The 21721-nt window shown below is 47.2% G+C and overlaps 2 protein-coding genes across 2 annotated transcripts in view; both read left to right on the forward strand.

Annotated features, from left to right (window-relative positions):
* The window catches only part of LOC149749334 (uncharacterized), a 35248-nt gene extending 31829 nt beyond the window's left edge, over positions 1–3419 (forward strand). Inside the window, exon 3 of the mRNA XM_089910607.1 lies at positions 2984–3419. Within this exon, the coding sequence (XP_089766733.1) occupies positions 3024–3404 (381 nt within the window). The 5' untranslated portion in view covers positions 2984–3023 and the 3' untranslated portion in view covers positions 3405–3419. The remainder of the gene's footprint in view (positions 1–2983) is intronic.
* Positions 3420–6554: 3135 nt separating this feature from the next.
* The window catches only part of LOC149749335 (kalirin-like), a 61381-nt gene continuing 46214 nt past the window's right edge, over positions 6555–21721 (forward strand). Inside the window, exon 1 of the mRNA XM_089910606.1 lies at positions 6555–7091. Coding sequence (XP_089766732.1) covers positions 6585–7091 — 507 coding nt within the window. The 5' untranslated portion in view covers positions 6555–6584. The remainder of the gene's footprint in view (positions 7092–21721) is intronic.

Genomic DNA, 21721 nt, shown 5'->3' on the forward strand with positions numbered 1-21721 from the left:
CTCCCTAATCTCGTCCCCTCATCATGACCCTTCCCCCCACACCCAGTCACAAAAACACCACACGTAGTGGCAACATGGTGGGTCACATTATATAGTGACCTGAGCTTGGGCTTTTGGAGTCAGTGGTCCTGGTTTTGACTCTGTGCTAGGTACTTACCAGTCATGTGACCTTAGGCAAATTCTGTGCCTCAGTGTCATCATCTCTTACAGGGTGATAACCATGCCAGGTTTATCCATCATGAGGATAAAATGAAATAACGTATGTCAAGTGCCCAGCCACCATCCCTGGCACAATAAGTATGCGATGAAAAGTTCTTTTCCCTCCTCCAGCTATGTTCCTTGTTTCAAACCATAACAGAAAGCACCTTGGTAGATTAGCTGTTTTCACAGAAAGATGCCAATTAGGTTATCTCTCAGCATTCAGCCCCTGGGCCTCTTTCCCCATCTCCTGAGCTAGTGAGAACTTCCTAGAGAGAATTAGTACCTTATTTCTCTTTTAGTTGTCAGAAGTCATTCGTTAATAGAGTGTAAGCTATTCTTGATGACCACATTTAGATACTGGGATAGTCAAGCTCCAGCTCTTGGTAGCAACAGTGACTCTTTGTTGTTAGGGACAGGGTTTCGTCATGTCAGCACAATTATGGTGACAGCGATGGAGCCTGAGGAGCAGGTGAGCAAGGAAGTCTGTCATCTCTAAGGGAAGGGAAGACCCACAGTTACCGTGCAGTGCCTGGCATAAGTGCGTGTGCAACAAATGTGAGTCAGGCTAAATGAAACTAAGCTCAGTGAGAAAAGCCATTAAAGTGCCATAGAAAAATAGATAAAAGAAATGGTCAGGTTAAGTCACGGAAGAAATTCTTATAGGCCAATAAGCTATAGCCAGTAATCAAAGGAATGCAAATTTAAATGTAATGCCATATTTTTCTTGGAAAATTGGCAAAGATTTAAAAAATTCAGTGACCAGTGCTGACGAGGATACAGTAAAGGGGCGGCGGTGGGTACTCTCAGCATTGCTGATGGATATATAAGCTGATGTGCCCTTCTGTAAAGCAGTAATGAGGATGATTTAAAAAGCTGTGGTGTAGGTATTAGATAGACTATGTGTCATTAAATATAACTGTTTCAAAGAAATGTTAGACATGAGAAAAAATTCTGTGTTACAATGAAAGGTAGAACACTATATGGTATACAAATTACATGTACAAAAAAGACTGGAAGGAAATAGGCCTGAGTATTATAAATCCCTACCATTAGTATCTCTTATACAGACTTTTGAATATTCTAACTCTTCTATAATTACTGGGTATTTTCTCATAATGGGAAAGAAATTCTGTAATTTAAGAAAAAGGCACATTGGTTTCAGACAATAAGGTAGAGAGAATTATTTATGGAAGACCCTGGCCACTTACTGACTCAATAAGTGTCAGAGAAGGAGAAGAGGTAACCCCTTTCCTTTGGGATATAGGATTTGTGGAGAAACAAAAGGCTCAGCTTTCCCCCTTGCTGAGTCTAATCCTTTGTGTCAACAAGAAGAAATGGAAAGAGTGTCTCTCCTCACCTGGGGAGTTTCCTGTGTAACTGGGAGGCCCAGTAAGCTGCCTTATGCTTGAGACATTCGCACAATCACAGGAGCTGTGGTCTCTTCAAAAGTCTGTGACATTTTCATCACTGGCTGAGATTTGAGAATGAAGCCTGAAACAGGGTTTTGTTTCCTTTTGTAGCCTAAGTCCTCCCATTGTGGCCTCACCTCCAGTAGCTATAAGCGATTGGTAGGTGGTGGTGCACAACTGTGGGGCATGCAACATGCACAGGGCTTTAAGCTAGTACAGTCTGGGTAATAGGAAATTAAGCCAAACAACCTAAGGAAATGCTACACCAGTATTTATATAAACATGTGAATTAACCAAAGTCTATTTTGAGTTAGAAAATAAATACACAGGTTAAATAAATGAAGGACAGAAGGAAAGCCCTCTAACTACCAAAGCATAGACTTTCTTCCAAATTGAGGTGTTATAACTGTTTTGATCTTTGGTTTTTTTTCTTTTCTTTCAATTCTTAGGAGTTATAAAGTTCAAGTGTTTAAATAAACTTTGCTACTTAATAAGTTATGTAGCAACATCTTGATTCACTTAGCTCGATTAGTTTCTGGTTTTCAAGTTGGTCACTGTCACTTCATCTGGCCTTGATTTCAAGAGTAGTCTCCCCTGTCTTAACTTCCTGAAATGTGCCTTTTTATACCCTGACTCTTATAATGGAAGTACGTGAGACAACGGGACCACATCCACTGTCTAATCAGTCCCACCCTTGGCCATCTGAGAGTGATCAGCATGGCTCGGCAACCTGAGTTTTTCAAAGTTGACATACAATTTGAACTACAAGTAATACATCTTAAATACAATGATGTTATCAATACCTTGTGTACCATCTCTAATCAATTGGTAGAATTGGCCTAGACCCCTTTATTGAAAAAGATTCTTTGGCCCAGGTTGGGTTCAGTGGTAAAACATAGCAGTGGCTGCCATTGATGTGGGCCCGGGGAAGGACAGCGTTCATGCCAAGGACTTTCCATCGCAGATCTAAGGGCAGCAGCATCCCTCACTCTAGAGAGTTTGTATTCAAATGGAGAAAATATGATTCAACCCAGGAGCAAGAGAGAGAGACAAGAATTAAAAGAAACTCAAACATAGTAGTGAATACCGAAACTGTAAACGTCCCAACAAGTGCAATTGACTACAGGGAAAGCTGAGTTACTTGCTAAGTGCTGGGAGAAGGCAGATGCCCTTGGTCAGATGGGGTTAATCTCGAAAGGTTTTCTGAGTCAGTACATTTTGAGTTGGATTGCAAGGCAGCCAGGAGACCTGGCGTGAAGTTGGAAGGTTGGTCCAGATAAAGAGGAATGCAGGTTTCCAGGTGCTTTTTGACTGTGTACTCCAAAGTCTCAACAGCCCAGAGTGACCGTGCCTGACCTCTGACCTCCCCACAGTGAGGACGTGTGCAAACGTGGCTTCACCGTCATCATCGACATGCGGGGCTCCAAGTGGGACCTCATCAAGCCCCTCCTCAAGACGCTGCAGGAAGCCTTTCCAGCCGAGATCCATGTGGCCCTCATCATCAAACCCGACAACTTCTGGCAGAAACAGAAGACCAACTTCGGCAGCTCCAAATTCATCTTCGAGGTGAGGCCGACCTCTCTCCTAGCTCCCGTTTTCCTTCCCCTTCTGCCACCCACCCATTTCTCACCTGCACTTCTCCACCTTCCTACCATCCCCAACATGTCAGGGGCTGGTAATTCAGGATTCCTTGGCCACTGTGGCCTTGCCAGTGAGAGTCTCAGAAGGAATAAGAGGCTCATGCGATTGTCCCAAGGGCACAGAGTCATTAGGCAGTCCTGTTACTACTGGTGAGTGTAAATCAGAGCAATTGTTTCTGGGGGGCAACTTTGTAATTTGGGTCAAATGCCTTAAAAAGAGTTTATATCCACTGATCTCTCAATTCTCCTTCTAGGAAAATATTTTTAATATAAAAATTAAAACAGAAAGGTGAAGAACTAATGATAACTATAAACAAAAAATGTCTACAAGGATATTCATCACAGTGTTTTTTGCAATAATATACACATGTGTACACAAATATTTATATATATGCATATCTATACATGCACATATGTATAGTTCGTATCCTAAATATCCATTAATTTTGGCAGCATTAATACACAAATACTATGAAGCCATTAAAAATCATATTTAGAACAATAGTGTCATTGAAAAATGCGCATGATATATTGTTTTTAAAAAGACAAGTTATAGGGCTTCCCTGGTGGCGCAGTGGTTAAGAATCCACCTGCCAATGCAGGGGACACGGGTTCGAGCCCTGGTCTGGGAAGATCCTACATGCCACGGAGCAGCTAAGCCCGTGTGCCACAACTACTGAGCCCACGTGCCACAACTACTGAAGCCCGTGCGCCTAGAGCCCGTGCTGCACAACAAGAGAAGCCACTGCAGTGAGAATGCTGCACACCTCAACAAAGAGCAGCCCCCGCTCGCCGCAACTAGAGAAAGCCCACACGCAGCAACGAAGACCCAACACAGCCAAAAATAAATAAATAAAATAAATAATTTTTTTTTAATTTAGGAAAGAAAAAGACTTTATAAAACAGTATGGGCAATATAATCTGAAGTTGGTTTTTAAGAGTATAGTATATGGAGAGGAAGACTGAGAGATACATGAAAATGGTTAACAGTGCTTTATTTGAGGTGGCTGGATTATGTTTTTCTACTTTCTTTTGACAATTTTGTGTTACTTTTATACTCAGCGAAAACATGTTTTTTAACTTGATTTTTCTAGAGCCCATATGTGTCCCCTGAGAATTTTTAATGACAACACATTAAATCAATGATTTAGGAACCTTTGTTCCAGCCAAATCCGAGCTGTTCTCCTTTCTCGGAACTCTGGCCCCCATCTGCAAGAGGACGAACCCTGTGTACGTGTGTGTTGGAAAGGCAGACCTGCTCTTAATCTAGCGGCAACTTCTCATTCCAGACGTTTGTCCCCAGGGGCCGGGAGCGCCTTTGTGTGGGGTGGTGGCCCCAACAGGTTGTGATTTGAGCACAGCAACCTGACCACCTGAGAGGCAGTTCTCTGTGTAAATAACACGAGAAATTTGACTTGGTGTAAGAACAGTTAACTCTCATGCTCCCCCAGAACCCCTTCCCAATGCTAGGAGTCCTATAGGGAAATAAATGCTTTGTGTATTTTTGGTTTGTTTGTACAGAAGCGGTGACAACAGGCCTATAAATTTATTAGCTGAAGCGACTGGAAACAATCTTTCCAAGTCTTGAAACTTTTGCTTCAGCCTAGCTGCCCAGTATTTCCCATCTCCCTGCACCTCCTTCACCCCAAATTGAGCACGCTTGTCTTTGCCTCCTAAACAAGAAGAGCAGGAGACAGAGGTGGGGGCTTCCAACTCGGAAGAATATTTATGACGTAGTGTTTTATAAAGAGCAGATGCAGTACTTAGTGCAGACCGAGATGGTGGGTGCTACAGAGATGAGAGTCCAGGCTTGTTCAATGGCAGATACTTAATGAATAGTTAGTGAATAATCACGGGAGACTTCCTGGAAGTGGTAAACTTTGAGCCAAATTCAAAGGGGAAAGGGCTGTAACACAGGGCTTTTCAGGGTTTAATGCACAGATTCTCCTGGGGATCTTGTTAAATACAGATCCTGACCCACAAGGTCTAGGTGGGGCCTGAGATCCTGCATTTCTAACAAGCTCCCAGGTGGTGCCAATGTTGCTGGTTTGAGGGCTGCATTTTGAGTTGCAGGGATCTAGATCAGCAGAGGTTTGTGCCACTGGTTGCACATTAGGAGCTTTTAAAACTACCCATGCCCAAGCTCCAGTCCAGGCTAACTAAATCAGAGTTTCTAGGGGTGGGGCTTGAGCATCAGTGTTTTTTTAAACTCCCCAAGGGACTCTGATGAGTTTGAGAACCCCTGTTTCAGACACAGGCAGCTCCTTTCTGTGCCTCTGGAAGGAGATAGAAGGAAAAGGGAGAAGAGGAGGCGATGCCCAGAGAGCAGCAAGACAGAGGGAGACGAACTGCTTTTAAGGGTTCCAGTAAGGATGCAGCCTTCAGATCATCCTGATGAGCACTCACAGGGACTGAGCACGTGCTCCACGCTGGTGCCCTCGGTGCTTTACACACCGTCAGGTTTAATTCCAGCACAGCCCTAGGAGAAAAGCATTATTATCTCCATTATACAGAGGACGAAACAACGGCTCTGCGAACTTAGTTTGCCCAGTTCACACAATTAGTAAGTGTAGGGCTGGACCCTGAATCCAGATATTTCTCTAGTAGCCTCTCCTTCTCCAGCAGAGAGAATCAAGAAATCCTGTAGGAAAGAAACAATCTTTCTTGGTACGTCGGGGTGGTTGCCTGTGCCGTCATTTGCTGCTCTGTGTCCTGGAGACAAACATTCTCCACTCTGCTCTCCAAGAGTCTGTGGGGCTCAGAGAAAGCCGAGGGCCCAGGCTCCCTGTCCCCCGAGCCCTGTTTGTTCACTGCATCAGAGAAGGGCATCTGCTTGTGGGAAGAGGCAGGAAGATCGCCTCTGAGACCCTTGCAGCCCAAGACTGACCCACACTGCTTAATCCAACCATGAGGATATCCTAGGTTTTAAAGCTATTGAGAACTAGACCCCCTAAAATTAGATTCAGTCTGTTCTTCCAGCTTCTGATTCTAGCATCCTGAGCCGTGTTGTGGCAGACTTGGGGATGGGAAGGAGGAAGATGAGGGCAGTAGAACATAAAGGCAGTCTTCCCTTCAATGGCAAATGGTGAGCAGGCGGAGAGGCTCTTTGAACCAGTAAGCCGGTCTTTTGAAACTGCCTATCTTAGCTGACCAGGGGGCTGCCTGCTCTCCCATTTGCCCTTTCCCAGGCAGGCTGTGGTCATTATTATATGGACTTATCTTGGCCTTTCCCCTTGACTTTCTCTCTTCTGCCTACGGCTGCCCTGGGGTCTTCCCCTGACTCGCCCCAGCATCACTGAGTCTCCCTCTCTGTGTCTGCCCATCCCAGACGAGCATGGTGTCCGTGGAGGGCCTCACGAAGCTGGTGGACCCCTCCCAGCTGACAGAGGAGTTTGACGGCTCCCTGGACTATAACCACGAGGAGTGGATCGAGCTGCGGCTCTCCCTGGAGGAGTTCTTCAACAGTGCCGTGCATCTGCTGTCACGCCTCGAGGACCTGCAGGAGATGCTGGCCCGCAAGGAGTTCCCCGTGGACGTGGAGGGCTCGCGGCGGCTCATCGACGAGCACACACAGCTCAAGAAGAAGGTGCTCAAGGCCCCTGTGGAGGAGCTGGACCGGGAGGGGCAGCGGCTGCTGCAGTGCATCCGCTGCAGCGACGGCTTCTCAGGGCGCAACTGCATCCCGGGCAGCGCCGACTTCCAGAGCCTGGTGCCCAAGATCACCAGCCTCCTGGACAAGCTGCACTCCACCCGGCAGCACCTGCACCAGATGTGGCACGTGCGCAAGCTCAAACTGGACCAGTGCTTCCAGCTGCGGCTCTTCGAGCAGGATGCTGAAAAGGTAGGAGGGTGCCGGCCAAACCTGAGCAGGGCTGGGGTGGGGGGCATACGTAGCTTTCTAGGGAGAATGACGGAGACTGCTAGTCCAACATTTTAAAGCTCCTCTTGTGGAGTGTTTATTATGTGCCAGGTATTGTTCTGTGCACCTTGTGTAAATTAACTTATTTTAACCTGGCAAGAGTCCTATGAAGTAGGTGTATTATCATCATCCCATTTTACAGATGAAGAAACTGAGAGGCTAAATAACTCGGCCAAACTAGGAGGTGCAGCATGGCTGCAGAGTCCACGCTTTTGCACTGTTGGACGCGGCCCCTCTCAGGGCGTGCCGTGCATAGTTCAAGCCGGCTGAGCAACAGGAGTGACCATGCTGTTACCAGCCACAACCACATGACTTAGCGGTCACTGCCCTGCAGTGTATTTGACTATTGACAAAGCACTTTCGCATACAGTCTTATTTAGTGTACACAACCCTTTGGTCCTTTGAGGTGGCTGGTGGTGGGTGTTATTTGATCTCAGGGCCACAATGGCAGACTTGACACAGGAATCCAGCTGTCTTCCATTTGAAGTCCAGGGCTCTCTTCCTGCCATACCACTTCTTTCTGGAGGTTTTCCCTCAGCTGCTGCACACTTTGTCGCGCAAGATATTTTTCCAGCAGTGAATTTTCAAAGCTTTCCCCTTATCAGGGAGATATGAGAAAGTGAAAAAGGAAAATACCATACAGTGCCTCTTTGCTGAGAATGCAAATATATCTTCTCTAGACGCTCTCCAAGCTAAAGAAGAGACTTTACTGTTACGTGCACTTTAAGAAGAGTGAAAGGGGCTCTCCTACCAGTTTTCTGAGAATAACACATTTAAATGCACAATACCACTCGTAGGAATACCATGACTCTCAGTAACCCGTGAGTTTTACAGACAGCGTCTGATATAATGGTTTTGTGTCTTTTAAGAGCCCATATTGAAAATGTCTCTAGGTAGTTTAAGTGATGAAATCGGGATATAAAATGATATAATTATGATCCCAGTTTATGTAAGTGTGCTAGCATAAGTATAGCTGGAAGAAAATTCACCACAATATTAATAGTTTTGATTTCTAGGGGCAAGACTTATGCTTGATTTTAATCTCTCTGCATAAATTTTCTGTGCTTTCCAATCTTTTATCATTTATAATCACATGAAAATCAATAGGTATAATTTTAAAAGAGTGCATGGCCCCTTTCTACAACAGAACTTTTGAACATCATTTAAGCCAGAGTTTGGAAGAGACATGCATGTAAAGGAGTTTTTGCACAACTTTAGGAGCTGCAAGGTTTCCTCTGGCCTTCAAGAGGGCTGTTTGCCCAGTGGCCGGGCAGCCTGGGTCTGACCCTGGCCTGGCCTGGACTTGGGGTTGCGGGCTTGGACTACAGAACCCCCATCTCATATCCAAGTTAGGAGAGACACCAGGTCAGGAGCCAGCTGCTCTGCAGACCCAGAGGCAGGTACTTTGGCTCTTGTGACCAATGTTGGAAGGGTTTGGAACATTTCTTTTTCACTTGAGGTCTCTTCTGCTCTGCGGCAGGAGATCTGCTTTGCATCCTGGCCTGAGTGCCTGTTTCACTGAGCCGGGACAGAAGAGGAGGTAGGGGACTTAGGTCTGCCTAGATGTGTCTGAGTTTGAGGCGCTTCACTGCATCCTTCAAGTTCAGGAAATGGGAGGCCAACGTAGGGCACAGACAGTGCCCATCTCCGAAACAAAACAAAACAAAACAACATAACATACCTTAGCCCCAGAAGCCCCAAGGTAGGGAAGGCTGACCTAGAGTCAGCCAAGTGCCAGCCAGCCAAGCAGTAGTTGTTGCCACACATATATCCTCTCAATTCATGCTCGTGAGAATTGTATGGTATATTATTATTCCTAATTCACAGTGGAGGAAATGGAAACTCAGAGAGATGAAACGACTTGCCCAAGATCACACTGCCAGTTGGACAGAGCCAGTATTTTGTCTGTCTCCAAAGCCCACCCAAGCTCTTATCCAATAACCCCACTATGCCACCACTCCTAGGGTCTGCCTCACGCTACCACTGAATGCTGCTGGTTAGCCCCTGAGTCCCCTGGCCCATGATGACTCTAGGGAAAATCTCAGATCCCATCTTCTAACGCTCATACGACAGCAGGGGCCCTTAACCTTTCTGTGCTCTGGACCCCTTTGGTCTGGTGAAGCCTATGGACCCCTTCTCAGAATAATATTTGTAAATGTACAAAATAACATACAGGCTTGGAAAATAATTTTTGAAGTACAGTTATTAAAATTTTTAAGTATAGCAACATATGTACTTCTTTAGGAACATGTTAAACAACAAGATGGACTTGAAGTCTTATAACTACCATAATTTTGAAGTAGTGATGACCGTAACTGACATTTCAGGACAAACAGCCCTGATATGATATGAGAATGTGTGTGTTTCTATTGATGTCAGAGGCCCAAGTATTGGTAACATTAATGAAGTATGTTGCCTCTGTTCATAATTGAAGAGGATGCTCTATTTTAGTTAGAGGTGAGTAAAAATAAAGGCGTATTTTTTCCCTGTTCAAATCCATGATCCCTGAATTCTGCGCATGGACTGTAAGTTAGGATCTGTGCTCATACCTTAAAAAGACGTGTATGTGCATGCGTGTTTGTGCACGTGTGTGTGTGTGTGTGCGTGCGTGCGCGTGTGTAGAGGGGGAGGGGTGGGGGAGAGAATATCTAAAACAAAACAGAGGGAGTAAAAGGCCGATGGGAAGAGGGCAGCCCAGGAATATTTCGGTATTGAGTCAGTGGCGAAAATGCTGCTCAGGCTTGACCCGGCTGCCACAGAAATGTGCTGGGTGAGGGGCAGGGGAGGAAAACAGTCCTTTTAAATTGCTTCAAGATTAATTTAAAATATCTGTGCAGAGCTAAGTGCCTCAGCCCTTGACTTACTTGGTGTTTTGGAAAGGGGGTGAGGAGGGTGGTGGCTTGGGTAAGAGTTGTGTGTGCACATCCTCATCTAAACAAGGGCCTGAGGACATAGTTCCTGCATGAGCCACGGCGTAGCCCCTCTCTGGTGGGAGGCTTGTCGGAGGCCTTTAATTCCAGATCTGGGAAGCTCTTGGCAACTGGAGGAGTCTGATGATCACCCAGCTTCTATTTTTGTAAAGGGGTGGGCACAGCGTCTCCCTTCTGGCCCTGTGGGTGACAGCTTCTTTCCCAGGCCTTAAATAATGGTCAGTGCTCCCCATTTACCAGCTGGCCTTGGGAAGTGAAACAACCCCTCCCCACCTTCCCCTGACCTCCGCAATGACCCTATGCATGCATCCCTCATCTTGGGGGTGGCGGGGAAGGAGCCTTTCTCTCTCCCAATTAAACATTTAGGGAGGAGGGACGCTGTTTTGCAGATAATTCATAAAGCAGGCCACCCATTCATTGAATAAACTTCTGCTGAGCAGCTGTCATGGGCCCAAAACAAGGCACTTGGATAAAGATGAGTGAGCCAGAGTTTCTGTCTTGGAGCAGCAAGTTGTCATCAAGTCCTATTTATTATTACTTATGTCTGCTGTGTGCACCTCACTGTCCTAGGCACAGCCTCTGTGCTTAGTGAGTTTTCAGAGAAGGGGAATATTGCAGCTCAGGAATGACAGGAAAGCCTTAATGAGCGATTTGTGGGAGGGCTGGGTAATTCAGAGGTGATTCAAGTAACGCACAATGCACTTTGTTGGAAGATGTGCACCGCTGCCTGGGCCCTGTGCCCTGTGCCCTCTGGTCTGTAACTAATGGGCCTGTCCTCCACTGTGTTCACAGAACACAGGCCAGTCCCTCCTCATTAGTCAGGCGCAGATTATGGCTCTCTTTGCAGCTCCGTTTCACAGCCAGTTGCCCCCAATGCTGCAGTGGACCCTGTGTGATGAAGGTGTCTGCCCTGCAGTCACATCCCATTACAGGAGAGAAGGGAGGCCTATTTCCCATTAGGGGGCAGTTTGTGGTGTTAAGCATCATTAAGTAGACTCGTTGTAGATGTCCCCTTGGGAAAGGGAAGGATGGGTGCTGCTCAGTGGAGGGTCTTCGCTAGCTTCCTCCCCCTTCCTGGGTGCCTGGGGCACATCTTAGGATGGTAGAACTGGAAGAGACCTTGAGATGTAAAAGTTTACTTCCCATGCACTGTAGGAAACCCAGCCTTGTCATCCTGATGCCGGCCGTTGTGACCTCCTGCTGCCCATCTATGTGCCAATGCCAATCATAAGTATCAGAAAGTACCAAAGCTGCTGCACCATCCGCCTTCTAATTGGGGGAAGGCCCACAATCTTCCAGTCTTTGTAGGGAAGGAGAAGTGCTTAGAAGGGCTCTGGGGCATAACTAGACTTAACTGATGGAGGAACATTTGTCTACTTCGCTTCTGATTAAAGGAGGCTGTACTGGTGTTTACCTGGGAGTCCCTCTAATCTTGCCCAAAGCCCTTCTGGAAAGAGAGAGTATAGTCCCACTTCCTGTAAGAGAAGCCCCTGTGAAAGAATGAGCACAGCTGTCCGGTGGGTTTCCAGTATTGGAATTATGCTTATTATCAGTTCATACAGCATGTTGTGCTTGTTTCATGTGGGACACATCCAAGGCAAGATCTTTAGCACCACACTTGGGAGGATATCTAGGTGCCCACCTCCTCCGTGACCAAGGTACCTGCCCAGATGAGAACCTCTCATTTGCTTAGAGGGCCCTGGCCTTGATGGCTGCCCTCACCACGCCACCTGTGGGAAAGCTCCCTTTGGAGAACCTAATTTTATTTTTTAAATTTTGTTTTATTATATTTTTATACCACAGGTTCTAATTAGTTATCCGTTTTATACATATTAGTGCATATCTGTCAATCCCAATCTCCCAGTTCATCCCACCACCACCACCACCCCCGCCCCCCGTCCCCCACTTTCCCCCCTTAGTGTCCATACGTTTGTGGAGAACCTAATTTTAAATGTCTTCCTGCATATTCATCCTTGCATGGTGAAAGTCTGTTCACACCCACAGGTGCCATGTCCGTGCTGAAATGGAGCTGTGTGAATGGGGGTTCGGATGTGTCCTGGGGTGCCACTTACCACTTGGGAGACTGCAGGCACATCTTCAACCTCTGACCCCCAATTATGTTCCCAACAAAACAAAGAGGAAGAGTTTGGGCTAGCTCGGTGTCTTTCGACTTTTTCCTGATTGCACAGGGCACTGTTCTCGTGTCAGTCCTCTCTGTCTGTGAAAATGTGTCTCAGTGGGGGAGGTGGGGTGGGAGCGTGTGCGTGTGGTTGCGGTGGTGAGGGCTTGGTGGTGGTCGAGAATAGGCTTGTCAGGGGGTGTATCAGAATCCCCAGAGGAGTTCGGTAAAGACCCCCATCCCCCCAAGCCAAATGTGCCTGCCTCTCCCTCTCCTTGAAGACTTGCCACACTACATGGTGTCTCAGCCCCTTTACAGCTGAACAATTCTAGAGGAATTTTCGCCTTTTTTGCTATTCATTCTCCCCTGTATATCTACAGTTGGCTCTTCTCTCTTCAGGGTTGTCGCCTTGGGGGATGATGGAAAATAAGAAACTTTTCTCAGCAAATAGAACCGTAATCTGTTGAGTTCTTTTCCTGCTTAAAAAAAAAAAAGCCCAAGCTGCTGCCCAGGGTTGTTAGGAGAATTAGATGGGATGATGTGGGTGGAGGTGCTGGCCCCCTGCCTGGCCCAGCATCGCTGCTCCCTAGACCTTGGCTTCCCCTCCTTCTCCCTGTGCTGTTTCAGTCCTGATTTGCTCCTCAGTCATCTGGCACCCCCCGCTGAGACCTCGCAGAGCGTGATCCATGCTACCTTCCAAATGAACTTGCTCCAAATAATTTTCAGTGATTCCTAATGGAATAAAGTTAAGAATCGAGTTTTGACAGAAGTTGGCAATTATGATGTAGGTTCATGGGGTCTCCCAAGATCACTAGATTGTGTGGTGCCCCTGGGTGAGGCAAAAGACAGGAGCACGCAGGTCAAACTGGGATCATATCTGATGGGTCAGAGTTGGGAGAGCCGCCACATGGAAAGTTCTCTGGAAAAATGGTGTCTGTCCTTGAAGCAGCCACAGAGGAAAGCAGTTCTCCCCAGGGAGATGTGATCACCTGCTACATCTGAGACACTTGTCACCTCCTGCTATGCATTATAGCAAAGAACATATTTGTCTTATCCTCTTACAAGCTTGAGGCCAGAAGCACTCCTACAGTCCATCCAAGAAATATGTCTGTGCATTTTGATATCCTTGGAGGTTTGTGCGAACAAAATAATGTGACTTTCATGTTAGTCACCCTGAGAAAATATGAATATGGGGCCCACGAGGTGAAGAGCATCATGGTAGGCAGCAGGGCCCTGCACTGCTATGTGCTTATTGTGTTTGCTGTGTGTGTCCTGTTAACTGTATGAGCAATTTAGGACATCGCCAGGATGCCCTGTCACTGGGCAGAGTATCCACTGCTGTTTCCTGCCCTTTCCCTCTGAGGTATAAACAGCTCTGATCACTCCCCAGGGCCCAAAGCAGGATCCTAAGTCTCATTCTGCCTGGGGTGGCAAGAACCAGCGGGGCCGTGTGAAGGGAGTGCTCTGCCCTCCTCCCTGCCCCACACTTGGCCCACTGCCTCTTCTCTTCGCCCCCTCTCCAACCCGCATGCCCCTCGAGCCAGCAGTGTCATTTGTCAAACTGAAGTGCCATTGTAGTCATTATAATACGAAATATTTTTTGGAATGTCAGTTTTTAAAGTGTTCTCACACCCCTGACCTTAGAGATTTTCTGGTCTAGCCCTTCCTTTTACATAGAAAACTTTGACCCAGAGCAGAGACCCACCCAGAGTCACCCAGTCAGTGGTTCCTCATTTGGTCTCCCGTCTACTTTGTGCAGGGCGTGAATGTGGGCATCATTTTACATGGGAAAGCTGAGACTTGGTGAGGTTGGGAGGTGTGCCTGGGATAGAGCCAGGTAGGCAGTGGGAAGGTGGGCCCTCTGCTCTGAGGCTGGGGCTCCTTCCCCTCCCCCAACACACACACACACACACACACACGCACGCACGCACGCACGCACACAGGCTTACCTTACCCCTGCCCTGCAGGAGAAAGGGTACGTATGCCAGGGACCTGGGAGGCGGCGGCCAGAGGGGCTGGGGTGGACTGGAGGCTAGTGGTCACCTGACCTGTGTCCTTACTGATGCTGTGGTAAGAGGGCAAATACTGTTTGGGCCTCTCGGGGGCGTGCTGACAAGTCTCTGTGATTCATTTGCCTGAGCCCTCGGTGTAGGGAGGGAGGCTTCCAAAAACTACGACCTTCGGGGCAAGGTCTACTGAGTGGTTTGTAATTTCCTGCTTTTTTTGGAGAAGGGCTCCCGGTACCCCTTGCTCCTGCGTTCCTCCTCCTACTGAGGCCTAAAGCACTGCCCGCCACCCCCCTGCTGACTGGGCTCAGGGCGAGGAAGTGTGTCTGTGTCCCGCCCAACAGAGGACACAGTGTCCTGTATTATTTCCAGCCTGCCGGTCCTGGGAATCTCTACTTGCTTTTTCTCATTTCCTCCCCTTGAACATTAGAAACATTAGATTCCAAAAATAATCCAAGTCACAATGTTCTGCAAGCTGCATGTGTGCGTGTTTTTTCCCGAAGCTGTTTTTCTCCTCCTTCCATCCTTTCTCCCTCTCCTTCCTTCCCTCTGCTGCGTGTTGAGCCCCCGTGTCTGCTGCAGTCACCAGGCCTGCATGAGAAGTGGGTGTGGAGAGCAGAGCGGAGGCAAGGAGTGGCAGGAACGCTGGGCACGGCAGCCTTGGCTCCCTCCCAGGTCCCTTACGAGGGCCGGAAGGGGCCTGAATTGTCATTAGGTGGCTTCTACTTATGTGTGGACCCCATAGCACTATGCACCCCATAGTGACCCTTTGGAACCGAGAACACGGACACTATGTTTACAGTACTTTCCAGAATCCAGGTTGTCACCCTGATTCTGTCTGCAGCAATTTAAGTGAGCTAGGAAAGAAGGATCCTGATCAGAGAAGTTGTATGAGGCACAGGGAGAAGTGACAGAGAAACATTCATTGATTCATTCCTTTGTCCACAGACATTGAGCATCTGCCCTATGTCAGGTCCTCTGCTAGGTGCTGACCTGTACCCAACCCAAGCACTGGATGGGGGAATAATGTGGGCAAGTGTAAGGAAAATCAGGTTCCACATTGATGTGATTCCCGATCCTCGTAGGAAAAAGATGGCTAAGCAATAGTAACCACTCCAGTGGTTAGAACCTGGTTGGATATCAAGGTCTTTCTTGCTTGCTGGGTAGGGGTTAGGGTTGGGAGTCTAGTGTGTGGGGGGCAGAGAGTGGGGAGGTGGTCCAAGAAAACACAAAACATGTCAGCTCTGCCCCAGTAGGGGAAGTGGAAGAAATGTCTTAAGCACCCTTTTTGAAGAATGAAAGACATTCAGGTACAGTTTATAAAGTGAAAAACAAAATGCATCTCTTTTTGGGTAGGGAAATTTTTCAAGATTTCTTCCCAGGCATTTTACTTTGAAGAACCCCCTTTCCCTCCTTCTCTTCACCTTCTGTCCTCCCTGTTGCACCTCTTCTGCTTCCTCTCCTGTCTGTGACCCTCTTCTCCGCGCCCTTGAGCTCCTCCAGCCTGTGTTACCCCAGCCTTCTAGGGTGCATCCATTCTGTCGGAACTGCTTGCTTTGCTTCCCTTTTCTGGTCCTGCTTCCTTCCTTGGCTGGTTCCCTGTGTGGCTCAGGCTTCCCACTGAGGACAGAGAGCACAGGCCAGAAGACCCAGCCAAGGCTTCTAGAAAGAGCACTGCCTTTACAATCACAGAGACTTGGGTTTGAATCCCACCTTAGGCACTCGCTAGCTGTGGCCAGTTCACCCTCTCTGAGCAGTTTCTTTAGCTGTAAAATGTAGATTTTAATACATGCCTTAGGATTGTCGTATGGATTATAGAAAATGTATACAAAGCATCTAGTATGCCGGGAGCCCAGTAGGTGCTCAGCAGATGGTAGGTTTGTAGAGACCAGCTTGAGCTGGGCCATGTAGATAGATGGGATCCGGAGTGGAAGAGAGGCGTGGGGAGGCTTTTGTTGCAGGGCCTGGGAGGAAGGGCGGAGAGTACGGGGTTGTCCACAGCAAGGGTACTGGAGCAGACAGTGGGCAGTATGTGGCAGCAGAGCAGGGAGGTGAGATAGGGCCCTGGTGCCTGGAGAAACTAGTAGAAGGAAAAGGAAATTAGAAGCGTGTGCTCAGGTTGGCAAGATCTTAGAACACTGTTGCTGAAGACAAGCCAATTAAATAAGTGTCGGATACTGTGCTGGGAACGGGCAGTTGGAAGATGAGCTGGAGTCGGGCCTTACCACACTGGAGCAGTGGAGGGGCGGGCACTGACAGACAGCTGCTACATGGGGAAAGTTGGCCAAAGAACCTATCACTGCTGTGGGAACCACAGAAGGGGAAAACTTCAGGCCAGGTTGGGGTGCAGGGAAGAAGATGAACAAAGGCATGGCAGCCTCAGGGGTATAGGGTGGGTTCTGGAAACATCTACTGGCTAGTGTGGCTGGAGCTCAGGCTGCATGGGGAGGAGTGTAGGAGGGTGATGTCCATGCCATGTCGATTACCTGGAGTCACAGGAAGGGGTCAGAAATCTAGTCACACCTCTCCCTGAGTAACCAGGGACCAGAGGAAAGCTGGATTCTTGCCCTTTCTTGATATAAAGAAAAAAGGATGTTGGTTTCCTCCACACAGAACAGGTGGACTGACTGATCCCACCGCAGAGTGGCACTTGTCTTATCCTAAATATTTCCCTGGGGCACCCCTTGTCACGAGGTGTCCAAGGAGGTGCAAACCAGAAGGACCTAGAATGGAGAGTGAGACTGGACTTGGGCATTCAGCCCCCACCCCAGGACATCCTCTTGTGTGCTTTGCACAGGCCCACCTTCTCGCACCTATGTTTACACCGACCTCCCTCCCATCTGCCTACTGAAACCCTACCCTAGATGGACCTAGAGACCATCATACAGAATGAAGTAAGTTAGAAAGAGAAAAACAGGGACTTCCCTGGTGGCGCAGTGGTTAAGAATCCACCTGCCAATGCAGGGGACACAGGTTCGATCCCTGGTCCGGGAAGATCCCACATGCCGCGGAGCAAACTAAGTCCATGCACCACAACTACTGAGCCTGCATGCTGCAACTACTGAAGCCTGCGCCCCTAGAGCCCATGCTCTGCAACAACAGAAACCACCGCAGTGAGAAGGCCGCGCACCACAAGGAAGAGTAGACCCTGCTCGCCGCAGCTAGAGAAAGCCTGTGCTCAGCAACGAAGACCCAATGCAGCCAGAAAGAAAGAAAGAAAGAAAGAAGGAAGGAAGGAAGGAAAGAAGGAAAGAAAGAAGGAAAGGGAAAAACAAATATTGTATGTTAACACATATGTGGAATCTGAAAAAATTGGTGTAGACTATCTCATTTACAAAGCAGAAATAGACACAGACATAGAGAACATATGTATGGATACCAAGGGGGGGGCGCAGGATGAATTGGGAGATTGGGATTGACATATATATACTATTGATACTATGTATAAAATAGATAACTAATGAGAATCTACAGTATAGATAAATAAATAAATAAATAAATAAATAGAAAGAAAAAGAAAGAAAGAAACCCTACCCTAGCTGAAGGTCCAGCTACTCTCCCCACTCTTCCCTGCTGGAGGTGGTCTTTCTGTCCTACAGGCTTCTGTCCATGCACAGTCTTTATCCATCCCCCTCAAACTGGCCCTGTTCCAACCCAATTATATTGCATATTCCTGGAGGTCAGGGCCAGCGTCTTAGATAACTATGTTCCCCAGAGGCACATAGTCAGTGCCAAATAAAGAGTGGACCGTGGCACAGTCTGTACTTATTAGGCTGCCTGATGGAACAGAAGTTTTGTGAGTGCTCTGGGCTGGCACAAGAGCACCACCTACTGTTGAGTTGTTTCAAGAGACGTCACTCCAGTGCTCTTGCTTCAAAACTGAGGTGTTAGCAAGTTTCATCTTGCAATGGAGAGAGAGATCTGGAGGCAGGGAAACCAGTTCTGGTCCTTTTATACTAATCCAAGTGTGGGCAGATGAGGTGACAGTGGGAATGGAAAGGAGAGGGGCAAACCCTGGAGATAGTCTGAACGAAAGAAAATGGGACCAGGTGACCAACTGGACATCAAGGCGGAGAGCTAAGGGAACCACAAGGCCTTCATGTTAGGGTGACGGCCCCGGGACAGAGGTGGAAAGAAAGCCCAGCAACACTTTGGAAGAAGGATGAAAGACTAAATTCAAATGTTAATTTATCTTGAGGCACAGAAAAGTCAGAGAAGTGGTGATGAAGGTTACCATAAACATTACCAAGAGTTATCTGTTTATTGTGTTGCTGCCCTACTCTTGGGGACAGTGACTCTATCTAAGCACAGGCATTTACCTTAGTCCTCTGAAGAAGATTGTTAGAGAAACTGAGGGTTTTGAAGATTGGGCTCTTCATTCCTAAGTCTTTCCTGAGCTCCTATGGGGTATGCTCTACCAGGTGTGGTCTGGAAGCTGGAAGCACGACTGAGCAACTCCTCCTGGACGTGCCTGAGCCTGGCTCCCTGGTGGTCCCCCACCTGTCTGAGCCCCATTGTTGAAGCTGCTTCAGGAAGAGGGGAGACGGGAAAAGGGGAGTGCTGGCTCTCTTCCTCAGCTCAAGGTCAAGCCCACCAAGCACAGACCCTTTCCAGCATAGCACCTGCCCCTTCTCTCAGAGAGGGACTCCTGAAGGGAGGGCCACCTCCTCCTTAGCCCATGTGGAATTTTTTTCCCCAGATGTGCAAGTAATCGCCACAGCTGATTTTAGGATGCGTGGGTGAGAACATCTGACAGACACTCCAGTTTTGCAGTAACCATAATAGTTACTATTTATTGAGTGTATCTTGTAGGCCAGGAACAAGCATTAGCTCCTCTAAATTAACTTGCCAAGGGCCAGAGCTCAGTTTATGCCTAAATGCAGCTCTGGGTTAAAGTTGGGCACTATTTTCTCAGTTTGAATTAAATCAGGTTTGACCTCTTCAATTTTACATTTTGGGAAGTGAGTGAACATTCCCTCATGCTGTTCCTGAAACTATTTTATCATCATCTGTGGTTCAGATGGAAGGAATTCGGCCACTCAGAGTCAATATCCCCGGGCTGCCTGGGCTGACTCCTGGCTTGGTTGGTTCTGCTTCTCGTCTGCTTGACTCGCTGGCTCCTCGTTGACCATTCCTTCCCCACAGTGGGGTAGCGTGTGTGTTGCCAGGGCTGCAGGAAATTTAGTCCATCCACGCAAGCAGACTGGAAATCAAATGCAAAGAAAAAGAAAAAACATTATTCAAAGTCTGAATAGGCTTGGTGAGACTTTTCATTGCAACACTCAGCATGAGGAGGGCAAGCCGGAGGACAGTGGCCTTTTAAGGCCTAACAGGAGTGTGCTCATTTTCCAAGGACAGTGTGTGATTTGAGCATGAAGAGTCGCAGCCTGAGTTTCTCTAATCCAAAAGCAACTTCTTTTTGTGACTGCCGGCTTATCCTGTCTGAATCCAGGGGAAGTGGGAAGGAGCTAGCATGTATTCAGCGTCTACCATGTGTCATGCATTGTGCTGGGCACCTCCATGTGTTATCTCTATCTCCTCCTTTGTATTTATCTTCTTTGACCCAGACATTGAAGGGTCTTTAAGAAAAAGGAGGAGAGGGGGAAGAGAAGGGCGGAGGGAGTGGGGTGGGAAGGCAAGAACCCTCAGTTGGTAAGAAGTCTATAATGTGCTAGTTGATTTTGTTTTGTGAGATCAGGGCTGACTTGGACTCCTCTTCGCAATGAGATAAATGACTGTATCTGGGGGCCTCAGTGTAGACACCCAGTTCAGGGTTAAAGGCTAATTTGACCTTATTGCTTTCCTTCAGTGTTTCCTCACTACCACTGAATAAAGGCCCAGTTCTGCCTTTCGACCTTTGCCTTTCAACCTAGGCCCCTCCCTGCCTTTCATCATCCCTTCTCACTCCCTCTCACATCCTGCTCTAGAGCTCTTGGTACCTGCTCACATCCCATGCTGTTTTTCAAGCTGTTTCCTCTCATTCAGATGCCCTTCCAGTCTACACCTTTTTCACCTGACTAAATCCTGTTGTCTTTCAAGTATTATTCAGCTGTTGTGACCTTCTGGGAGTCATCGTGCTTCTCCCTGTCTCTACCTCTAACAAGTTGAAGCAAGTCCTTATCTGCTATCAGCCCATCATATACACTTTTTTTTTTTTTAACATCTTTATTGGAGTATAGTTGCTTTACATCGTTTCATAGTACTTGTCACACTTAAAGTTGACAGACTGTTGAATACATTTGTCTCCCTCACTAGACTCTGACCTTGATCTTTTATCATCAGTCTGTAATCCAATGTCTGGAATACAGTGGGCATTCAGTAAGTGAATAAAATATTGTACTGAGCATCATGGGCATGTGACTATTTATATCAGAATTCTTTTGGCTACAAGAAACAGAACACTGGACTCTGTTGCCGTGTTCCATCTTTTAATCCATTTTGTCCCTTTTCCCCTCCTATTTTCTTTATGATGTTAATCATGATTCTTTTGAAAGTTTTGCCTGCAAATTATAGCCTGATCATCTCTGGATCTGTTTCTATTGACTGTTTAATTTTTTTTATTCTTAGTCACTTTTCTCTGCTTCATATGTTGAATAATTTACTGGTTATTATAGATGATGTACTGTACAGACTCTTGATTAGGTTATCCTTCTCTAAATATTGTTAAGTTTTGTTCTGGGCTGCAGTTAAACTGCAGATCGTGATCCTATTGAGCGTTGGTTTAGGCTTTGCTATGACACATCTACTTCCATCTTTTCTTTAATCCTAGGGTATAGCCCTTATTCTTAGGATATGGGTCTTACTCTTACAGTCTGGTCTTTCTGGGGTCCCAACTGAGTGTCCAGAGTGTTCACCAAAGTCTCTTTACACTGTTTGATTTAGAACTCCTAACATTTTCTCAACACTGTGTAGCCTCTGACGTTTCTGTTCAGCTCTCCACCTCCCACAGCTGTTCTCCACTAGACCTTCTGGAGTCTCACCTAGCCTATGCACAGCTTAGGATTTGGCCAAGGACCTGAAGGAAATTTCGGTGAAGATTTTTAGGGCTCCTTTTCTTAGCTCCCTCTCTCTTACTTCCTATCACTGTAATTGCAACCACCTTACCAGCCCTGAAGTCTAATCCCTGGTGTTTTATACCCATTAAGACTGCTGCTCTCGGCCCAGCTCCTGTTTCTGGGCTCCACAGTTTGGAAAATACCCTCAGGGAGAAAGCCAAGGTGGATATGGGGCTTACATTGTATGTTTCCCTTCCTTCAAGGATCATTGGTCTATGTTGGTTGTTGACCAATGCTTTTAACTAGTTTACATGTGGTAGAGTTAAGTTCGATACCAGCTACCCCATTAAGAACAGGCTGTAAGTCCACATGAACTGTTTAAATAAAAATGAAAGTGCATTAGAATCACCTGCAGGACTCCTACTGAATCAGAATCTCAAGGGTAGGGCCAAGGAAGCTATATTTTTTTAAGAAAACGCTTTAGGTAGTTCTGAATGAAGGC

The sequence above is a fragment of the Delphinapterus leucas genome, chromosome 4 (assembly GCF_059928025.1).
Source record: "Delphinapterus leucas isolate spDelLeu-1000000601 "Yukka" chromosome 4, BTC_Dleu_Yukka2, whole genome shotgun sequence".
Taxonomy (NCBI): domain Eukaryota; kingdom Metazoa; phylum Chordata; class Mammalia; order Artiodactyla; family Monodontidae; genus Delphinapterus; species Delphinapterus leucas.